The following is a 24,339-nucleotide window of genomic DNA, read 5'->3' on the forward strand; positions in this document are numbered from 1 at the left end:
GAGAGATGCAATGACGAGGTACGTTTTTTTAATTCTTATTTTTCTACACCCCCTGCTCCGTCACCACGATCCGTGCCAGCCGCCACTACACCTGAGATTCAATCTTGAAGATATTCTATACCTTTTAAGCCTTTGTTTCGACAATAGTAAGCTCTTGTTTGTCACTGAAACTTATTAGGAATGTGCTGCACTAACAGTTTACTGAATATTCAATCATTTGAGAATTAATTTTGTTAAGATAAAAGTCCTGTAATTTTTGGAAAAGAGTACCCAACTTCAATTGGTATATTAATTGTTAGACCTGGCATCCTTGGCGTGGTTTCCCCTGTCTTTTTTTTTCCTCTACCTCCTACATTTTTGACACTGTGATGGATTTCGTTTTGCTGGTTTAGATGCTTTGGGCACTTTGCCACTGCTGATCAGTGCCAAAGTGCAAATGCTCCCTGGTTAAATTACTACTGTGATTGGTTACCCATGATTGGCATATTTGTTTTACCAGTAGGTCCCTAGTAAAGTGCACTGAGTGTGCCAGGGCGGGTGATTCAAATTCTACGAGTGGGCCTGCAGCACTGTGCCACCCACATGAATAGCCCTAAAATGGTGTCTCAGGCCAGCCACTGCAGTGCCTGCGTGCAGTCTGTGAACTGCCATGTTGTCCTGGCCAGTGTACACACTGGCCAGGCCTGACCCTTCCCTTTTCTTACACATTGGACACCCCTAGGGTAGGCCCAAGAGACGGCGGGGACAAGAGATAAGGACGTGTCCTGGTTGTGATCCATAGTATAGAGCGGCAGTATTCAAAAATCTTATCCTAGGTTGTAACTAGTGCAAGGCTCGCGCTTTCAGAAGGGAAAGTGAACAGACGAGGGTAGCACATTTCGTGCTACAGAGGGAGCACTTTGTTGTTAAGGGCACCATTTTTTAGAGTGAAACTCCCTACACCAGGAGCGTCATTGACGAGGAGCCCTTGTTGTGCATTTTTCAAATAACTTCCACATGCTAGCAAAAGGGTTCACAACCATACTGGGCCCACAAGTGTTTTTGGTGCTTTCTAGTATATTTCAAGACAAAATAACATTGCTGAAGTGAACATTTTTCCAGAGAACCGTTTCCAAGATAAGATTGATTGTGTATGTAATTATTATGACGTTTTGATCAGCCTAATCTATATAAAGTGATTTATATTTTTATAAATAACGTGCGTAGTGTCCTTTTGTGGTGTTTCATTATATTACTGTGAGTGTTGGTACAAATACTTTACACATTGCTTTGGGGATAAGCCTGTCTTCTCGTGCCAAGCTACCAAGGGGGTGAGCAGGGGTTATCAACAGTGTGTATCCCCCTTACCCTGACTAGAAGCAAGGGTCCCTATTTGTACAAAGGTACTTACCTCTGCCAACTAGAGACCCCCAGATATAACATTAATCATACAAAAATAGGAGAACCTATGTCCTATAAGTATTTGGGGTTGTACTTCACTGCCAAGTTGAACCGGAAAGAAAATCTACAGGACATGAGATCTAGGGCATTATTACAGGTGGGCTCCCTGGTAAAGGTTAATGGCATATGTGTGGGCCTGTCAGTTATACCACTTTTAATGTCCTTTTTGCACAAAATCCATCCTTTAGCACTTTATGCGTCTGAAGAATTATGCATAGATAAAGGGATATTGTAGACCCATTGGAAAATATGTGTATAAAATGAGTGCTAAATCTTCCAACGGCATCTATGATACAGAGTATTAGATGTGAAGTAAAGTTGAACTCTTGGACGTGTATGACTAAAATACATTTTTTAAACTTTTTAAATATCACTTGGTTGGATAGTCTTGAAAGGATAACACAGGAATGTTGGATTGAAGCCCAACAAAGTGAGTTAAAATGGGCTCTGGCTCTCAAAACAAAATGTACAAAAACTCAAAGATCATATTTTATCTGCAGAGGCTTTTGTTAGTTGGAAGCCCATCGCACATAAGAAGTTACTCCTGGATTCTGACTTATCAGAAAGATAAGTAGTACTTATCTGAGAAACCCTCAATCCAAAGGACTGTGTCTTCCCTGGGTAAGCCCAGATATGTATTCATATCTCTGTTATCTGCCAGACCCTTTACTTCGTTAAGAAACTGTAAAAAATAGAATAAGCCTTAACCCTTAAAAGGATATTCCCATTTTGTCAGGGAAAATAAGGGATACTGTATATGCACTTTACAAAGGAAATTTACTATTATTCATGTACTAAATTATTGCCATCTTCTTTTACTTAACCATCGAAAGTTTTTAGGACCATTAGTTTTAAAATATGGTGCATTGTCTCGCCTTCTTGCAATTGATGTTATGAGGAGCATCCGCTACTTAGATGTGATTGTTGGTTTCTGGCGCTTTTTACGATCTCTGAGAATTTTTTTATCTGATTAACTAATATCCTAAATAGTTTTTATGTACTTGTATCATGTAAGTTGATGTTTTAATCAATGTTACTTTTTTTCTCGAAGAAATTGTGGGTTTAGAATGCTTTTTATGTTTAATGAGAAATTTCAACAGTCATTAATTAAATACCACAAGCAGCTATATTAATAGGTTCTTGTAGACAACTTAGGACTATGGTGTTTATTTTGTATTGGTTTTAAGGACTAATGTCCAAATAAACCTATATTTTAGTGCTTCATTCTTGTCATACATTACCACCCCAGAATTGTGCTTTCATGTTACTCTGGTAACAGGTGTTTGGACCAAACACTGCCTTACTTACCAACAAAAAACATTGAACATGATTATGCAATTTTGTTTTTTATTTTTGTCCCTGCAGCGTAAAATATGGAAGATTTGACAGTACGAGTGTTATGACAATAAGATGGGAGCTAAGATAAACTACAGTTTTGGGCTGTCTGTTGTCTTTAGATGGTGGTAAATCTCAGCTTCTCCCAGGAAAATTCAAGGTAAATGCCGCTTTTAAATGAAAATGTAGCAGCATTTGTTGACATATCTAAAGATTGCAACAAACATAGCTCAAACACATACACAAGTAGCATAACAAAACAATATCATACACAAAAAAGTGCTGTAACTAGTAAGGGATATTTGATCCATTTTTTGTCTGTTATTGTAAAACTTGACTAAAGAATGGAAATACAAAGAAAAACATATACAAAAAGCACATCACAAAAAACAGTCAAAGCTGAACATAGCACAACAGCTGCACTACAACACAATAACATCATATTGCACAAAAGCAGCATAAAAACACAGCAGCACAAAAAAGTAAAACAGATTATAATTGCAACATAAAACCACACTACAAATGTACACACATGTTCTGTCCGCACATTACCACCTCCAGACTCCTGTTTAATTGTATTGTAAAATGTGCTATTGTAAAAAAAAATTTTAAGCGTGTTAATGTTTTATTGTCAAATGTACTTTTATTGTCTTTTGCGGCCGAAATAAAGTTTTTGGAAAGAAAGTATTGTAAAATGTTTTTGGTGCAAGCACTGCCTTAATTCACCACCAAGAACATAAAATGGCGCTAGTAAAAAATGTTTTGTGATCCGGCCATAGATTTTTGATTCTAACAAGTGCACTGCCCAATTGTAATAAAAGCACTATTAAAAGTCACCTTTGTTCTTGATATCTAAAAGTAAAAACATCCCTCCTATGGTTTGTGATAGTGTATGTATTGTTGCAGCAAATGCAGTAGAATGGAGATAAATATTTACATATGCACATGTTCCTTTTGCAGATAAAACTCTTAATTTGAACTCAGTACATGGATACATTTTACACATTCACATACACAAGGAAGTCCACGAGTCTTTCTTTGACTAGTTCTGGTGTCATCTGTTAATAAAAATTAGCGGCCTGGTTCAAACATGAGCAAACCAAAGCAAGCATATTTCTGACTTGTTGCCTTTGTGAATCGGGCTCTACCTTCACTGATTTCAAAATATTTCCAGAAGAATGTTTACTGGGATTGATGTAGAGGTATCAAAGAACTCAATTTGGACTTACCACTGGTTGACCAGCTATTCCAGGGAATCCCTACAAACGAAAAGAAGCAAATCGAATTACCATTATCAACCCAGGTGCAGTGACATGCAAAACGAACAAAAATCAATGAAGAACCAAAATACCAAATTTAGTAGCCTGAGTATGTTCCATATGTGCACAGATGTATTCTGGAAAGACACATTGCTCCTTTGCCATTTTCTTTCATTCCTGCTCTCTTAATTGCAGCATATGAGCAAATCCTTGCATCACTGCCTAATTTTCAGGCAAATAAACACAATAGAATTATACGATTCACTTTGCTAGATACATATTGACAACTACTACTGAAGCTTGACTTATGATGTCTACTTGTGCTCAACGAGGGGTATCCCTGTGAATTCTTCCGTTGGGTGGGTCTAGGCTAGAGGCCAAGAATGGACAATACGCACATCACCCTTCATGCGACCTCCCATTATCCCCCCGCGCATGCACAACCCGAGACCTGGCTAGAAGGCAATAGTTAGACGGCCCTTACCACGTGGCATAATATGAGACACAGTGTACCCCAGTTATATCTCCCCAGTTTCTCCAGTTTAAATCCTTAGCTGGCACATAGCACTAACTATTTCGTAGGGCTGGCAATGAGAGCGAACGCCCGACTCCCAGTACAGCTCATAGCCTACCTTACATGGACACAGTACTCGCCTCACACATCTATCCGTATCAACACCGCCACTTCCAGAACGGTTCAGTGGGGCATATACTGTGATGTAATTCTACTCCATGACAAGCTGTATAAATGATGAAATATATGTTGAAATCGAAATTGCTACTATTGTACTGTACTCACAAAAATGCCAATGAAAAATGATTTAAAAAAAAAAAAAAAAATCCCTGTGAATTCTTCTTTCCTGCTCACCCCTGCACCATGGACATAAACATGACTTGACTACTGCCGCGTGCTGAAACTTCACCTGTTCTATCTATCTGTGGCACAATTACTGCAAAGGGATGTTGAGCCCTTCCTACAATCCCTCTGAATCAATATTTTTTTATTCTACATCTGTATGCTTTCTTCTTTCCTCTGTAGTGATGCAAAGCATCTATGCATTGGCAAACGATTGCCAAAGATGAAGATATTGAAATTAGAAAATCAGAAGCCAGACAAGAAGAATGAGAATTTGAATATCATGGCCATGGAGTCAGGCATGGCTGAAATTTTGTGTGCATCAACGAAAGAACATAGTAGTTGAAATATATATGTAATATGAGCTCTATATATGTATGGAAACTGCATTTGAAAGTAAAGAAAGAGACTCATGATAGACTTTGGCCTGTGAATAAAGTAGAATGCGTAAAATATGGAAACACACAGTATGTGAAGTAAGGGTGACGACAATAGAAGTTCTTGATTCTAACAAATACACTGCTGAAAATATTATCAACATTATAAAAAGGCACTTAGGTCATAACATCTGATGTCAAGAAAATTCATTGTGTTACTTTCTGATAATAAAACATGTATTCTGGTAACTAATATATAGGGAGTACATTTAAATGTTGATTTTGATCAATGATCATATTACTGATAAAACAGAAATTTTTTAGTGAGTATGGTATTGCATGTAAGTAATCTCCTTGCGTATGTTAGACAGCCATTTTCTATCTTCAGAAAAGTTCAGCTTTTCGAAGTTCACTCAGCCATTGATTGCTTTCAGCAGTAGTGGTCAAATACCTTTGTTCAGAAAGGTGAGTTCTTTTTGCATTATACACAAGGGGGCATATTTAAAAAGAAGTGACGAAGCGCTCTGCCACTTCTGAAACGCAGAGCTGCACCCTATTTACATCAATACGGAGCAGCTCTGCCTTTCAGCTGCCTATCGCCAACGCAGGCACCTTTGTGCAAGGGTGTTTGCGTTGGGTGGAATGATTATTTATATGCAGAGCGGGACACCTTCCTGCACATAAACAATCATGCATGGCGTTTTGCTGTTTCTGCATTGTGCAGCACACATAGAAACAGCAAAAAAGAGGCGAAATAAAGCATTTCTCCTCGTTTCGGCATGTTAAGACCAGGATTTCCCGGGTCTTAATTATGGCGCTACCTCCTATTTACGCTGTCGTTAGAAATAGGAGGCAGTGTCAAAATGAATGGGTGTTGTGGTGTAAGGCCCACCGCAAAACCCATTTCCCTCTCCTTTCACGCTAAATACAGTGTGAAAGAGTGCCTTATTTACAAGGTAGCGTTAAGCTACGTTAAGTGGCTTAACGCCGCCTTGTAAATAAGACGCGGCCCCTATCGCCATCACAACGTCACTGAAAGTGAAATTGTGGTGGCGATAGGGACTTGTAAATATGCCCCTAGATCGCTAGTTAAACATAAATGCCAACATTTACCAGTTAATGCAAACCATGCTCTCGATGTTTTATTCATAGCTGAAACTGGAATTAAAGATATCTTTTTTCTGGAGAGTTCGCTTGCTACACTTTTTGGTTATGTTGACCAGAAGATTAACATGGGTGGGGATTTGCAATCGTTCAACAGGTATCCCTGACCTTTTGCACGCCTTTAACCAAAGGTGTGGTCCGAGGGGAACATGTGTTCTTCAGTATTTCTGCCAGTGCTTGTTCTAACATCATAGATACTTTGGAGTATCACCCCAAGGGTAAGGACACTCAGATAGGCATTGAGTTTGCCAATTGCATTTCCCTAAATGTTGCAGGTGCCTCAAAATTCCTGGCTTTGGAGTAATTCAATATCTGGGCAAACTACCACAAATAGGCTCCAACGAGTTATGTGCGACTTTAGGCTTGAGCCAACTAGTGTCTGAGCCCAAACATGAGGTAGGACATGCTTTGGATCTATTTTTGCAATCACAGACTTTGTATCCAATCTAGTGTATTCCTTTGTTCCATGGTCTGATTATGCAAACTATCTTCTTCTCATTGATTTATGATGATGCCAACCCCATCACCTGGTCTTACCCTGCCAACATCAAGGCTAACCACAATTACTCTGAAATCAACAATTCTGCACTCATTGTCAATCTTTTTAAGACTGCCTATGGCCTGTCTGATGATCCATGAACCATTATAAATTGCATAAATACTTAGTTGGCCTCAGCCGTCGATACGTTGGCCTCAATTAAAAAGTTACTCTCTTATAGACATAACCCCCGGCTGCTGGTTTTACTTACCCTCACCTGTAAGCCAAACATGCTTGCAAAGGGTTGGAAAAGAGTGGTGGAAAAACTGTTCTCTGACTGCAAAGGGTCATCACAAAGCTACTGGCAAAAATCATGAGAAGGAGATCAATACGGCCAGAACACAATTCCAAGCAGCTCTCATCTTGAAGGTAAGCAACACCTTTTAGGACATGTTCAAGATTGAGCTGAAGTTTTCCAAAGCTCCTTGCTCTCTCAAACTGATCTCTCTGCTGGAGCTCTTCGAGTCTCTAACCAGCTTCATTAGGGATACGATCACGGATATCTACAATACAATTAAATATGATAATTCTAGCCTGGTCATGCAGTCTCCAGCCATTTTAGACTTGTTGTGGTTACCAATTAAATTGCTATCTGACTTTATAATGTAGTCTTCAGACCACATGACCCAACTGATCAAAGCAATTCCCCCCTCAGATCTAGTCACTAATTCACTCTTGCACTACTTCTGCTCTAGTTTAGCCAGAATCGAGAATTGCCTGTGTTTTCTTCATTAAAAAACCCTCTTTGGATACTACTGACTTAAGTACCTACTGACAAATATTAGTACTACCTTTTGTTGCTAAGGTAGTAGAGAAGGATGTAAACAAACAGCCATGCACCCTGATCACCTTTAATTCTCATTTGGAGACTGTTCAAGCAAGTTTGTTATCATGGCACAAAAGTGTCAATGATAACAGTAGCAGTGGAAAAAGAGCTCCATATGGGAATGGTGGCCTTCATTCTTGTCGATTTTTCTGAGGCCTTTGATAACATTTTTCATGCGGCTCTGATTACAAGATTATATGGAGAAGAGTTCATTGGATGAGGTCTTGAATTGATTTCTTCTTTTCTCTCGGATCAGAGTTAGAAGATATTGTAGTTAACTTAGTGATCTTCTGTAGCAAAATTTCTTTTTGGAGTCCCCCAGGGCTCCTCGCTCAGCCCTACTTTATTCAACCTCTTCGTAGCTTCTCCAGCCAAGCTCATTCACTCACATGGACTGTCCTCCATGTTCTATGCTGACTATATACAGCTAATTCATAGACTAAATTGGATTTCCATGGTAGCTGTTTCCAGAGTCACTAAGCCAATGTTTTACACCCTCCCACACAGTTAAAAACCTCAGCTTCTAACTTTGATGACAAACTCTCATTCAAACATTAGTCTTTAAAGGTTTCATCTGCTTGCTTGTTTCATCTAAAAAATGTTGAAGCGATTACTGCAATATCTCACTGGAAACAAACCAATTAGCATTATCCACTACAAAGTTCACAAATAAAAAATGAAAAAAATTATACACTTGTGAAGCGACAATGAAGAAAAACATAACTAGGGTGAAAGAAAGAAAAAACAGAACTAGATAAGAAAATGAAGATAAGGTGGATAATTGGTGATAGGGTTCAAATGGCATGCCAGAATAAGAGAACAAGGAGTGAAAACAAAGAAAAGTCAAACAGAAACATTTTACCATCTCTCAATGAAAGACAAGATGGTAACCAAAAACAAACATTAAACAATATAAAGTTAAATAAATGCCAGTGAATAATGAGTCCCAGCGTTCATAACAAGAATTGCATTCATTTTCAAAATATTGTGCCAAAACTGAAAAAGTAGCAACAACTCACTTCTGGTATATTAGGCACTCACTCACTTACTAAACGCCCAACTTTAGCCCCAAAGAGTTTGGGTTATACCTATTACAAGAAATCCCACTTACAAAGACAAATATACTCATATCAAATTTTGTAGTGCTAATTTAGCTTACCGCTGCTTGCCCGAAAGGGAACAGACCCTAAAAAAAGTTAACGCAGTGTTATACATATTTAATTATTTTCTTCATTCGATGGTTGCAACAATGTTTTTACTATGTACGAAGGCCATTTTGGAAGTCTGTACATTTTTATTGACTCCTAAAAACTATTTGTAACTCCATACCGAATCACTGTTTCAAAGAGGTGAATTGTAGGCATCATTTCTGACTAGAAGGCGGAGACTTAGCACCACATTCCTCTCACAAAACATGCACTCCTCCTCCATGAACTAGAGCAGCATAAGAGGAGGTCAACAGGGTGGTTGGGGCTGGAGCAGGTATAAAACAGGGGCCTGCAAGTCACTTCAGAGTGCGTATCGGGTTGTGGGTGGCATATATAGCATCCGCCTACTGGCCTCTTCCTTTTTGATAGTTCTCCAATGTTAACTTACCCTCTATTTTCAAATATGACATGAGTAAAGTTGTGTGCTTATGTATTCATTGCAGTGTTTCTGTTCCACTGCTTTTTGTTTCTATCAGAGTTACGGGACGATCCACAGGATTTTGGTGCATGAAAGTCTCTAATTGAAGGAGCCCAATGGGGCACTTCATGCTAATTCCCTATGAGTCCTTATGGCAGGACGCCAAAATGTAAGCAACTGTGTCTCATTTGTCCCACAGGCAGTTGCAAGACTGAGTAACTGGGGGTTTGGCCAGTAATGTCAGCATAAGTTTAGATTCCTTGACTATAGGGTCCAGAAATGGAGTAAACCCCAATATGTATAGCACCTGATGTAGTGTAGTCGCAGTGCTTTTTGTGAAAACAGGTGTGGGGCCAGCATAGGTCCAATCACACTGGACCTCCTTGGTTCATCTGTAAGATGACCCATTCCCTTATTTATAATAAACATGCAGCAAACTTCCTCAAACACAAACTGGTATGGTGTAATTTATTGGCTTATCATCGCTGTTCCTTATGAATGCCTTCATTCAGGTGTATTTGTGTCTGTGCTCCCTACTTCTTCCATGGCAGAACCAGCCAATTTAGAAGAAAATCCTAAAATGATCTGGTAGACAATACTAAATATCTCAGAAATGTGAGCCACTGCCATGGTGGAGTAGGCAAGTCCACCTTCATAGCAGATGGACATCTGCTGTCACACTCTTGATCATTTTGAATGTGTCTGGAAATTTCACTTGACCAAGAAAGACAGTAAAACTACCTTCTTTCTTGCATACAGGAATAGGTGTGTTGATACTGCCCAGCAGGGTGGTGCAATTTAGAAGGGTCCTTACTCGCTCTCACACAAACCAAACACAAGAAGTTAAACAATGATTCAAATTTCCTCAACGGCTATAAACATAGGAGAACAATGTATATCTACTTACAGAAAATGGATTTAATGGAAATGCCTAAGGAAAACAAGAAAGAACATAATGATTGGCTTTCAGGGTTATCTTTACATATTTATTATCAATTACTGAAGTGTGCTGGCATGAATAATGGGTTTTCTTGCATGCCAAGTATCATCCTAATATTTTTTATAAGCCCACACATTTACCATTTCAGAAATGATAGCTCTGGGGATATTGCTGTGTCTATCACTTCACAATCATCGGGAGATTGATCACTGAACATTTTGTCACTCGCAATACTAGCTATGGTGGGAGTGTCCAAACCCGCCACACAAATGGGGCAGATACGTTAGGTTTTTCGTGCGTATTAGGAAATTTGCACATGGTCTGCATTTGAATGGACAGCCAAGCAAAAGCATTCTAATTTATTAATCTGGGCTGCACACAGGTGAGCTACTCAGAGGTAGCTGGAGAGCTTCAGTAGGTCATGAGCTACTGGTTGGAGACCCCTGTGGGCTAACCCAAAAGTGTGTCCATTCAAATGTAGGGTGCTATTAAGTGCCAATAGTCTTTCTACCACATCTTCGTGCAGTTGCTTGTAAGACTTTTGATTATTCATCAACATTATAAAATCTGTGAGGCTTTATAAAAAAAATGGAAGAAAGAAGCAGACAAATTATATCTGTGGAATAAAAAAATCTGCAACCCACACAAGTAGTGACTGAATCCGCAAACAAAATGCTGTTTTGTTGTGTACAAATTGTATTGAAGCAAAGTTGAACAAATTTCCCAATTATTGTGAAGTTTTCCATTTTTGCTAGCATTGAGAGTAACGTTTGAAACTATGTCCACCCATTTTACAAAATAAATTGGACCTCCCATTTGCTAACTCAGAGAGTGAGCAACAAGGCACACAATGTTTCTACTATAGTACAGATCCATTCTCAATGTTAAACCGTTCAAGGAAGCAAGAACAACTTTCTAATCGAGAAATGTCACTGTTTTACTCTTTTCACTTTTTCAAATACTGAAATAAATTGGACACAGGAGTAGAATACAATATACCCATTCAATGACTTGAGCATATCGATGGCACGGATGACATCTTTTAGGTGATCCAAATGTTTGCTTCGAGGTGCCAAAAAGTAAAGAAACACCTATTATCCTAAAATGTATATTCTTTCAAAATAAAATTAATTAGGATCATACTCAGCTTCAGACCCTACAACACAGACACTTGATGTGTCACAATAACGTAACAGGGAAAGAATAAGTACCCTAATATGCATTCTTCAATGACAATAAACAGTTACTTTAACTACAGCCATGTATACAGTACAGTAGGGTTATATTTTTATAATATATTGTCGGCTTTCATACCATGAAATGATGGTTGAGCATTTACAAGCTGAGCGAGCATAGTTTCAAACTAAAGGCTTTGGTTCACGGAAATCGAGTGTCCTTCTGCCAAATCCTGAATGAATATTTCTGTTTTGGGGGGACATCCTATAAATGCCCCATGTCATACAATATTTTTTTATATTGTGATGTTGTGCGATAGAGAGAGAGGGGGAGCATATCAATAAAATAACCATTTTCATATATGTTGAGATCTGCTGCTACTTTTTTAGCCATAGTTTCTCAATAGATTTTAATATTTACCTGTGCTGGATCAACAGGAACTGGAATAGGAATGGGAATCTAAGAGTAAAGAAAATAATGCATATTTTAAAATACTTTACTGTATATTTTGTTCTAGACGATGGATTCCACTTGGTAATTTCCCTGGACCTGCAACTTTTCCCTTTCATGTACCCTTCCCTTTACTCCCACCGATGTACAGCACTCCATTGCTTTGTAGCTAGACTTGTTCTTATAAATGTATATTATTAATATAATCTACCTTTCAAAGCTGCCTTCGAGGGCTATGTTTTCTTCAGTGAAAGAATTATTGAACTATGTGCTCATCATTCAGTACTCTGACCAAACTTTGCTATGATATGAAGTTAAGAAATAATCTGCCTCATTAGGCATTTTCTGACACCTAATTGCATACTCAGTATTAGGATTCTGATTCCATAGAATTGATTGAGCTATATAGAAGGTTTACCTCAGGTCCGAGAGGAGTCTGCGGATTCAGTGGATTGAACGGATTGAAAGGATTCACAGGAAACTGTGGAAATTGTGGAAACAGTGGAAATTGTGGAAACTGTGGAAATTGTGGAATTTGTGGAAACTGTGGAAATTGTGGAAATCGTGGAAACGCAGGAATTTGTTGAACTGGTTGATAGAAGACCTTGAAGGGAAACATATTTGTTTTCATTAAAAGGCATTGTTCAGTTATGCAGAATGTAGTAATCTTGGAAAAAACTGACAAAAACAATGAGATTACCTGTCCACTTGAGCTGCCCCCATTTTTTTCCAGCTTAGAGAAAAATAAGTACATCAGTGTTAGTAAACCAGGTGAATCATTTACATTATAACTTTTGTTATATTCAAAGTGTGCTTTTCACTTGCAAACGTAAAGCTTTATTGGGCATAATACAGTCAGCACTAAACCTACATTGGGAACATCAACTAAAATTTGCCATGCTCAGTTAGCCAATATCAATGTTTCTATGTGACTAATGCCTGAATCATCTCCGATTTTAGCCAACCAGGGAGTCTTCTGACAATGAGGACACCATGAGTGGACTTCCAGATACTGACAAAGTGATATAGCTTAGCCACTGCGGAAATTTATACATCAAGTAGGCATTTTCTAAGCTCTAACGTGATCATTATTGGGTTTACAACAAATGCATGATGATTTTCTCAACTGACCTAATGATATAAGAAAAGTGTTCATTGAGAGGGCTATTATGGCCAAGCCATGGGGTGGACTATTACTATAAGTATCCCTCAACTTCTAATCTATACCAAATCATCATTATTATTTTCCCTAAAATGAATGTCAATTTGGGTTTAACTTTTTACAAGTGTGAGCACATCCCCCCTTATGTTTGTTTAAGATACCTTAGTGGTAAAATCCATGCAAAAATGCTTTCAATGCCACAAATGATACCTCTGATGATTTTCCTGATATATGTATGCGTTGGGACCTGTCAGAAATGGGGATTCTGGTTGTCTAGGGTATGCACCTCAGCCAGGCAGAACCCACCACTCTAGTCAGGGTAAGGGAGTTACACAATCAAGATAACCCCTGCTCACCCACTTGGTAGCTTGTTACGAGCAGTCAGGCTTATCCCAGAGGCAATGTGTAAAGCATTTGCACAACACACAGACAAACCAGTGACACAATAAGTACACTACACAAGAGACTCCACATGGGATAAAATAAATATATCTCATATATTATGTATAGGGCTCCCAGTTTTATGGTATTTATTTTTGGGACATTTCCGTCTGTATTTATCCATATTTATTTTTTGTCAACTTTATCTATATTTACCCAAATTTATTATGGGGTTTGTGAAAAAAATAAAGCTGAAATTGGTATAATTCCACATTTATTTAGCCAATAAATATGCAGTCATACTTGAATGACTGCCCGGTTTCAGTGATTTGAACACCTGCAAAAGATAAATCAATGCACTTATATGAAAATATGCACATTTCAGTATCACACTTGTGCATATCTACTGCTGTTTAAGCCTATTTACTGAAATTCCTTTTTTTAACTCCTTTACCTATCAATCCACACAGTTATTGGCCTGGCAGTTGTGGCAAGGTGTATTTAGAATCATTCAAAAAAGTACCCAATTTCCGTTTTTATCCACATTTAAAAATAAATACAGGCAAGAAAATAAATGTTTTTCTGTCTGTATTTATCTGTAAAAATCAATAAAAACGGAAAACAGGGAGCCTTAATTATGTACAAAACATAGACGACAATCACATAAATCACTTTGCCAACTAGGCAACTGTCAGAACATCACCGGTAGTGCAATACAGTAAATACTTATAGGCTGCATACGTCATGAAAACACGCCACACTATCACTGTACACATTATGCAGGTCGTGACATGATATTCATTCTTCTATCATTGCAAGATAAAAACGACATAAATCCTAATATCAGGGCATGAAAGGCAGCAGCTAGGTAAGGAGAGAAACACATAAATCACCAAATGAATGTGAGAACGCACACCAGATTAGGAGAAAGCACATGAATCACCATAAATCACCCATAGTCTACAAATTACCCTAAGCATAACAGTAAACGTCATTCAGTAACATATCCACCTGAAGCGTGAGAGAACGATAGGGCACGACGTACCTGAGCTCCTATTATGTTAGATACGGTGAATATGCACCAACGGTACGGCACAGAAGCAACTGTGTGCCCATTACAGTGAATACTATATATTCAGAGAGTGTCCACAGGGAAATCACCGCAGGTTTCTTAAGTCACAAAGCCGGGGGCCTCTGTCGAGGCCTCACCCCGAGAATACCAGTGGAGAACCAAATGAAGGCTACTGCCCAAGAGCAAGTGCTCCCAGGTAAGGGTAATGGGGGCGCAATGGTGGAAATCAGCGGGGCGACCTCTTCTGCAAATACAGCAGTGAGGGACAGCCTCACCCTCTTTCAGGGATATCGGCTTTTCTGCAGGGCCAGAGGCTATTTTCCTCTTGAGACCCCCGGGAAAACTATGCCGGTGTGTCATCGTCAGGCTGACAGGCCCCACCCACTGGTGCGGCTGCTTCGGGTGCTTCCCTGTTGCTGGGCAATGCATTGGGTAGACCGGCGTAGGATTTCTGCAGCAAGCTGGTGCAACCGTCACTGGTGCACTCAATTGGAGCACCACCCTCTTGCAAAGCGGAGAACAGGGCAGGAAACACACCTCAAGCACCACTGGAAATCAGCAGTGGGCTCAAGGCAGATTAGGAGCGCTTGGAACAATGCCTCACACTTTTCCGATGTGATTTTGTGGGCAGAAGCACAGCACCTCATCCGCTCTGACTGAAAAGAGGAGCGCTCGCCACGCGCTACCCTCTGGAAAGATTAGGGAATCATAAAGCGCTCCCCAAGCGCTTCCTTCTTGTTTTAAGGTGAAGAACAGTCCAGTCCTTCTCCTGCTCAAAACAGAAGCAGCAACTGCAGGCCAAACCACCACTCACACATAAAGGGGTAGCGCTCCTCACACAGCTCTCCCAGCTCTCATTCCATGACAATTACTTTGTGACCCAGCAAAGATCCTTTGAAGTCTTTCATTTCCCTGAGATTTCCAACAGGAGGCTACCTCTACATCAAGCCCTTGGAGATCTTCTCAAGCAGGATACCACAGCAGGGCAAAACGAGTCAGTCCTTTACCTCTTCCCACAGATAGATGCAGCAATGGCAGGCCAACCCAGCCCTCACACATTAAAGGGCAGAACTCCTTAAACAGCTCTTCAGTGCTTCTCCTTGGCAGGGCCCTCTTGTTTCCAGAAGTGATCTAAAGTTCTGGGGTTTTAGGCCCAATAAGTATACCCCATTTTTGCATTGGAGCCTATTTTCTAGAGTCCCTGAGCTCAGTACAAACCTGTTCTGTCCTCCCTGGTCCAGCTTTACCACAGGGGGTGGAGACTGCATTGTGCAGAGGAGTGCAGCCTACTCAGGTGCTAGTGAAAACTCCTTCCACCACTCTAAATGCAGAAAGGTCTATTCAGCCTGGCTGTGAGTCACACCGGAAAGACCGGACACATCTCAACCCCCCCTTGTGACTGTCTAGAGTGAATGCACATCCCTTGTTCCTGTCACTCCAAAACCAGATGGTGAATATACAAATAGGCAGAGGCACACAGAATGGTAAGGCAAGAAAAAGCCCACTTTCTAAAAGCGGCATTTTGAAACAATCAATTTAAAAACCACCATTACTAAAAGTTGTGTTATTGAATCCTGAGTTCATTGAGCCTAAACTCCATTTCTCTATCCTGTCCCAATGGAAAGTTACGCTTGTAAGATGTTATAAGGCAGCTCTCATGTTAACCTATGGGACAGACAGTCTTTCAACAGGAAATATGAAATGCACAGTATTTCACTGTAAGGACACGCAAAACACACAAGCACATATTCTGCCTTTCACATACACTGCACCCTGCCCATTGGGGTACCTTGGAACTACCTTAGGGGTGCCTTACATGTAAGAAAAGGAAAGGTTAGGGCCTGGCAAGTGGGTGCACTTGCCAGGGGGACAGGGCAGTTCAAAACTGGGTGTGCAGTCACTGCAGTGGCAGGCCTGAGACACATTTACAGGGGTACTCATGTGGGTGCTACAACCTGTGCTGCAAGCCCAGTAGTAGCATTTGATTTACAGGCCCTGGGCACACACTGTGCACTTAACTAGGGACTTATCAGTAAATCAAATATGACAATCATGGCTAACCAATCATATTCATAATCTACATAGAGAGCATATGCACGTTAGCACTGGTCAGCAGTGGTAAAGTGCTGAGAGTCCTATCGCCAACAAAAACAGGGTCAGAAAAATAGGAGGCTAAAGGCAAAATGTTTGGGGATAGACCTGCAAAAAGGCTCATGTCTAACACAACCCCCCCACCAACCTGAAGCCAGAGGAGACCAATCAATACCTTGATGGACTTCCCAGATTGGGGTAACAGAATATGAACCCTGGCCCACAACGACAGGGGCATACTCCAGTTCTATGCCTTCCTGAACCCAGTTGGCTCCCTCTGTCCATACTGTCAGGGCCCACTAAGCTAACCAACTGAGACCCCTTCTCCTCACCTGCAGACCCCATCTGTGCAACGCCTAAACTTACTTTGCTAATAGATGTGTCCCAGCAGGCAGACAGTACCCACATGGCAAACACAGTGTTGTGTCCCAGTCCACCCCCAGGGTGATACTCCTGTTCCCCACCCCCAGGCAACCCCTGACCCACTGGTCTTCCCTCTGGGGACTGTCTCCCCGCCCCTTTCTCTAGACTCATGCACCCTTCCACTTGGAGCGGTGCTATCAGACACCAGAACTGCTAGGAACTCTCCTAACACTATGGGATAGCCCTCAGGGGATGGCCTCCCGGTCAACACTAGGACCCCTCCTGGTGCTCACTCATGGAACCAACCAGGTTCCTGGACTGGGTTTCTGGCACCCTGGGACTTAGTCAACCACCACTCCCTCTACTCAGACACAGGACATGGGAGTCCTAACACCAACAAAAACAGGGTCAGAAAAATAGGAGGCAAAATGTTTGGGAATAAACCTGCAAAAAGTGCCAGGTCCAACAGGAACAGGAACTGTCTTTCTTTTTGACAAAATGTATTGGACAAAGCTTATCCATCTTTGTAAAATGAATCTTCATCTACACTTAGATAGACAAGCTTATTCAAACATTATAGAATAATACTGGTCATAGGATAAATTCTCTGAATGTCACTGGGAGATAAAGGATATACGTAAGGAAATTGGTGTGATTCTTTTGCTTTCCAATTTCCAATTAATTGTGACAGGAAACTTAAGGGAAAGATTTAGTAAAATAGCAAGGTTTTCAGAATTTAGTATTCCAGTTCACGCTGCTGCCATAGACTATTCACCAACCATTATTTGCGGACACATTCCCATTTTGAAACTTGATAGACAAGCAATAGATTTTCATGCAGTCAGCATTCAGTATTATTTTTATTAAACGTTTATGTCATCTTGAGCCATCAAAAAAACAGAAGACAATTGTGATAGGCCTGATTGATATATTAAGGTCTTTGTAAGGAAAATATCAGAACTAAACATTTTGTTCACTTGCAATTTGACTTCAAACCCTTCCATTCATGACATTGATCTGGAGCAGTTTCACAATGAGCACAGGGAGATCCCCAGTGATCAGATATTCTATCAAAAAGGGACAGGGTGCCCTGCTAATGTTTCTTCATAGTTTGCATTTTCAGGGGTTCAAAGAGTGGTTTAGGTCACACACCCTAGAAAGTTCACATATAGCACGTCCAGATGTTAGGGGGCTTTTGATCATTCCTTTATTTAATCACCACTTTTTCTCTTTGGTAGGATTTTAAATTTTACATTGTGCCAAGAATTAAGCCTGGGCAAAGCACTACGCTACGCTCGCATAGTTTGCGAAGTTCGCGCTACTTCGCACTACGCGAACTGCACGTAGCACAGTGCGAACACACGTAGCGTAGTGTTGCGTAGTGCTGCGGTCATTTTTTGCTTGCTCGCGGTCCTCAACGTCAAGTTGCCGACCGCGAGCAAGCAATATGACATCCCGGCGAGACTTTTTCCTTGTTCGCGATCAGCAACTTCAAGTTGGCGATCGCGAGCATGGAAAATAAACCTCCCGGCGAGATTCCCAACGCGAGGAGGTCAGGTTTCTCATTGCGAGTGGTTGCGTATGCTCGTGACCGCTCGCGATGAGAAACTACCAGTTCGCGTTGAGAAAGCTGAAGCTCGAGTAAAAATCTACTCGAGCAGCAGAAAACTACAGCTCGCACTGTGCAAGATGCCATTTTCAATGATTGCACAGTGCCGGTTGCTTGTCCGCACTGTGCAATCATTGAAAACGACATCTGGCACAGTGCGAACAAGGTACTACGCAGTTCGCGAAGTGCTACGCGTAGCTCGCGTAGTGCGAACTTCACTTTGCGTAGCTTCGCGAAGTGCTACTTCGCGAACTACGCCCAGGCCTACCAAGAATGTAAACTTTCCACCAATCATTTCAATAAAATTGTCATCAATGAGGGGGGCTCCATCTGAGTAAGAAGAGCTGATGATTGCATGTAGAGGATGGCCTCACATGTGGACACCTTAAACCTTGTGGGTTCCTGGAGGCTGTTGTACATCACTTGGCCTCATTTGGAATTAACAATCTCTGTTGCTTTTCAGCATCGCACGAGGCCTATTTGAGATAATGTTGTTAAATCTATTCAGGCACACCCCTTCCCTAAAGGGTCATAGAGAAATGTATTGGATTGATAAACATAAAAAGCACGTTTTTTCACTACCCTCAAATATCCCTAGGCTCAGCTTGTGTTGTGATCATTCAGTAAAAATCCTTCAATATTCAGCTTTCAGAAAACATATATTTTAATCTTGTCTTCAGTCAACAGTGATCCCCTGTTCTTGGAAAGGGTACATTTTTTATTTGTTTGTTTAATTGCTAAGAATTACTGATTATTTTTCTTATAGACATAGAGAACAAGGTGTTCGCAAGGCATCTATTAAACAAACTTGAAGAGTGGGTGTAAGTACCAAACTAATCCATTTCTTTCATATAGGACTTTCATAAGGCTGTGATACTTTAGATGATATTTTCTCTTTCGCATACTTATTTGATTTTCTCACTTGTGTTTGGAGGGCACTGTTATATGCCTATTTTGTTGGTTTTTCGGGCATTGTTTGATTCGGTAGACCACTCTCTTTTGCAGTCAAAGCATGAAGATATTCAGCACAGGCACCTGGGTATGAGTTACTTAGGCAAGCACTCTTCTATGTCAGAATGCATTTTCACTGATAGAGGATTTAAGCATGGGTGTCTCCTCAGGGCCCTTCTATTTACCTTTTGTTTGGCTGTGCTGGGAAAGGAGCTGTGGGAAGCATGCTCCTTCCACTTGAAACCTGAATCTAAGTATTTTGTTGTTTTTCAATATGCAGACGATACCATTACATTGGATTGCACTACAATTGGGCGTCATGGCTTTCTGAAAGCAGTTGAAGTATGTCGCAACAGCAAAAATCTGGTTATTAATAAAATAAAATTTGTCGCTTTTAGGGGGACTAGAGAAAATAGGGTTATTGACATTTGTTCACAGTCCCCACACCACATCACTAGCTATAATTAAAAAAAAGTCTTCTTAATGAGTCGCACTGAGGAAGCTGAGCCTCAATCTTCTGAGTTCCTCAGAAGCACCTTTGCTCTTGGTGATTTGAGCTATATGCCTTTAAATATTCAATGTGTTTAATTATATCACATACATTTATTTTTTAAAGATGTATTGCAAATAAATTCCAGTCTTTTGTAAAATATTTAAATGTTGACATATTAAAAAATATTAACTCCTATGCATAGAATTTACAGTATAAATATTCTTTTTTATAATATGTAATGTATAAACATTACATTACATTTTTTTATATTTTAAAAAAGTCACAATAAACTAATTTAATTTAGTGTTATTTCCTGTGAAATTCTATGATATGTCTGCACCTCCATTATTTTCTATGTGAGGGTATTGCAGTACCAGTGGTTGGTCATGTGTGGTGCTGGTCTTACTCCATCTTACTTGATCTGGAATGCATTTATGACTGTTTTGGGTGGAGTAACCATAAACTTGCAGTTTGTGAATAGTAATTGACTAACTCTTTTGTGGGTGAGTGCATGTCTTTCACTAAATCCCTCCTTAACCCTTTCTTAACCAATCTTTACCCCTCCCGAAAGCCTTTACTTTTAGTAGTGAGTATTCCCCATTTTACAGCCACTTCCACCCAACACTCCCATATTTACTGCTACATGTTTACTATTAAAATGTAGGCAGATATGTCAACAGTGAAGTTGAGATCTGCGCATATAGAAGTGGAGACCTCCGCATGTAGGTTTGTGAAAAGCATTTTAAAGTAGGTGAGTAGTGCTATTGTAGTACTACTAAGAGTGCCACAAATGTTGTTTGTAAATAGGCATGTCAATGCTCAAAGAAGAGGTAAAGTTTAGGTTACGGGAGAAACCTCGCTGTCGCCACTAAATGTGTGGCAGTGAAAGTAAGTATTCTGAGATTTTGATGTACTCCTATATTTTGGGAAGTGTGTCATCACACATTAGAGGCAAATACTAATGTAAATGTTTTTGCAGTTCCATTTATTTGAATTAAAAAAAAACTGTGAGTAAATTGCCACAGTAAGTGAAGCGTAGATTATGTGCCTAAAACAAAATTCTTCACACCATAAAATATTTGACTGTGCTCTATGTTGCTCTTCAAATGCAAATGAAGATGAAACTAAAACTAAAAGTGAAATGAACTTAGGGGCATATTATCAAGTACGGCGTTAAAATTATCGCCGCTTCAGCGGCAGAAAACTGCCGCTAAAGTGGCGATAATGGGCTTGATAATATGCCCTGGAGAATTCCCATAGAAGCCCATGTTCTGCTGTCAACATGGGTATCTATGGGAATTCTCCAGGGCATATTATCAAGCCCATTTTCGCCGCTTTAGCGGGAGTTTTCTGCCGCTAAAGTGGTGATAATTGTAACGCCGTTTCTTGATAATATGCCCCTTAATATTTCAAACATCCGCTCTTCCAAGGAGTAAGGGTGGGCGTAGTTCGCGAAGTAGCACTTCGCGAAGCTACGCAAAGTGAAGTTCGCACTACGCGAGCTACGCGTAGCACTTCGCGAACTGCGTAGTAACATGTTCGCACTGTGCAAGATGTTGTTTTCAATGATTGCACAGTGCGGACAAGCAACCGGCACTGTGCAATCATTGAAAATGGCATCTTGCACAGTGCGAGCTGTAGTTTTCTGCTGCTCGAGTAGATTTTTACTCGAGCTGCAGCTTTCTCAACGCGAACTGGTAGTTTCTCATCGCGAGCGGTCGCGAACTTACGCGACCCCTCGCAATGAGAAACCTGACCTCCTCGCGTTGGGAATCTCGCCGGGGGGTTTATTTTCCATGCTCGCGATCGCCAACTTGATGTTGCTGATCGCGAACAAGGAAAAAGTCTCGCCGGGATGTCATTTTGCTTGCTCGCGGTCGCCAACTTGACGTTGAGGAACGCGAGCAAGCAAAAAATGACCGCAGCACTACGCAACACTACGCTACGCGTGTTCGCACTGTGCTACGTGCAGTTCGCGTAGTGCGAAGTAGCGCGAACTTCGCAAACTACGCGAGCGTAGCGTAGTGCTTCGCCCAGGCCTACCAAGGAGACAGTAATGCTGCACTTGAGTGACTGTTCCCAAACCTTAGTTGTGAATTTTGGTTAAGTGTTGTGTTCTCTACATTATTTACTACACATAGAAGAGCGCAGAATTTTTGAAGTTAACATATATTATCTATTTAATGTTAATGTTACAAGTTACATGTTACACCACATTAAGAAAATTACGTCATTCTACGATTCTGTTTGGAATTTTGGAATTTGCCAAATTTACATACCCTCAGTTTCTGCCTATGGAATACTTCCTGCATGAAATCTCTTTATAAGCTGCTTGGGTGGATTTGTGGTGTACATGTTTTCATGCACAATGTGTGTTACCAAAGTTATAGAGAACCTAGAACCGATACTGTAAACAATTTATAGACCAATAATAAATGGTTTCTGTTTATATTTATAAGAAGCAAAATAAATATAGACATAGATGACAACACAGCTTTCATCAGTAAAACCCGATTGGCTATAGAGCATTTAACTTTGAGACACCCTCCTAATATTTTTAGATTTGATTTGTATAGAGATTGCATCATGCATAGCAACCATGGTATATTCTCTACTTGCTTTAGGAGACTTTAGTTCAATGTCCCTCGTCCATTGGCTTCTATGTCACAGTCAGTCATTGGCTTCAGACATTCTCAAACATTTCCTGGCCCTGGCCCTTCTTTGTATTGCATGAGGGACTATTATGCAGTCAGTGAGTAGCCAGGGAGCACTGGAGACGGAGCGCCGACATAAGCACTTGAAAAAGTAATGCTACCGAAAAGAAACCCTCTTTTCTGCATTACTCATATTTTACATTCTTTTGTCTATGCTCACTCGGTAGTACATAAACAAGCACTGGCAAAGTCAATGCAATGTTGTACGAACGCCAAACTTATTGTTTTGCCAAACTTTCCAAGTCTAGACTGATATTTTCAGCCAGAAATCAAGCACAGGCTGTGCGAGTAAGTCTGGTTTATAAGTTCCTCTTCAGTTACTGGTGAGTTTAAGTACTCAATACTTCATAACATTTGCACTCATGCATTCATCCACCCACCTACTCATTCTTACATTCATCCGCTCACCCACCAACAATAAACCATACATAAACTAAACAATCATGTGTAAGAACATTTGCAAGGGAAAAAGCAAAACCATAAAAGCTTTAAAGGAGTAGCAATGTCTTTAGAGCTGTCGGGTGTTCCACAAATAAGAAATAGGAACAAAACAAACTGAAAAGTGACTCGTGCACAAGGACTGGCACTGCACGCACTAAAATTCAGGAAGTTGTGCGCATCTGTTCACGCATAATGCTGTCACTGAGAGTGCTATAGAGCCAACGGCTGTATGTGCTGACATTACCTTTAGCCCTATGCTGTCATGTGCAGGATTAGTTAACATGAATACCCAAATATACCACTGACTGAAGGCGTCTGACCCAAAGTCCCTCTAAGTTTGTATAAATAAGCCTGTGTCTATATGGCATTATTAACTGCAAGTGCTTGATAGACGACTAAAGTTGTCAGGCCGGATCCAAAACGTATTTTAATACACACACCACTAAATGGTACTCCCACTTTAACAAACATTTCTTAAATTACAGTTGGTAAAACAATATGCAAGCCCTAAATGGAACCCCAAATGTAATTCTGCTAGTCCCAGGGCTTGTCAGGATGACTATCAAACACCAAAACCCTTGCTTACTATAGAAATCTGTCAGACTCTATTTAAGAGAATTCCTGTCTCCAGGTTTTAACATAGCGTACTAAAAATCCACCCTGAAATGTCTATTGTGTTTAACATATGTTTCTCATTATTGATATATCAACCATACTTACTTTATCATAGCTTTTTGTAATAAACAGAACAGACACATGGCTTCAGCAATAACTCTTCCCAATTAACCATTCAGATCTGTAGCCTTTATTATTGGGTAGATGCCATAACAAACACTGGGCCACTGTAGTGAACATAAACATTGCCACAAGGCAAACACCTGATATGCATGCATAAAACTGCAAACGTACCAAATTACAGTTGGCAAAGCGATATGCATTCTCACTTAATTTGGCTTAACAAGGATAAACACACTGCAAATCTTCTCATATGATGGTTTACCAAAGGAGGTAAACACCACCAAAACGAATGCCCACCCACAGTAGTCTGTGAGATTACATGTAACAAAATACTAAT

The 24,339-nt window shown here is 40.3% G+C and overlaps 1 protein-coding gene across 1 annotated transcript in view; it reads right to left on the reverse strand.

Annotated features, from left to right (window-relative positions):
- The window catches only part of LOC146866304 (uncharacterized), a 47,968-nt gene that overhangs the window by 16,103 nt on the left and 7,526 nt on the right, over positions 1–24,339 (reverse strand). The window contains exons 3-8 of the mRNA XM_085640834.1: positions 12,688–12,720; positions 12,406–12,591; positions 11,958–11,996; positions 10,329–10,352; positions 8,955–8,981; positions 4,005–4,034 (exon numbers count right to left, since the gene is read on the reverse strand). Coding sequence (XP_085496960.1) covers positions 4,005–4,034; positions 8,955–8,981; positions 10,329–10,352; positions 11,958–11,996; positions 12,406–12,591; positions 12,688–12,720 — 339 coding nt within the window. The remainder of the gene's footprint in view (positions 1–4,004; positions 4,035–8,954; positions 8,982–10,328; positions 10,353–11,957; positions 11,997–12,405; positions 12,592–12,687; positions 12,721–24,339) is intronic.

This window comes from Triturus cristatus, chromosome 2_1 (assembly GCF_964204655.1).
Source record: "Triturus cristatus chromosome 2_1, aTriCri1.1, whole genome shotgun sequence".
NCBI classification, from domain to species: domain Eukaryota; kingdom Metazoa; phylum Chordata; class Amphibia; order Caudata; family Salamandridae; genus Triturus; species Triturus cristatus.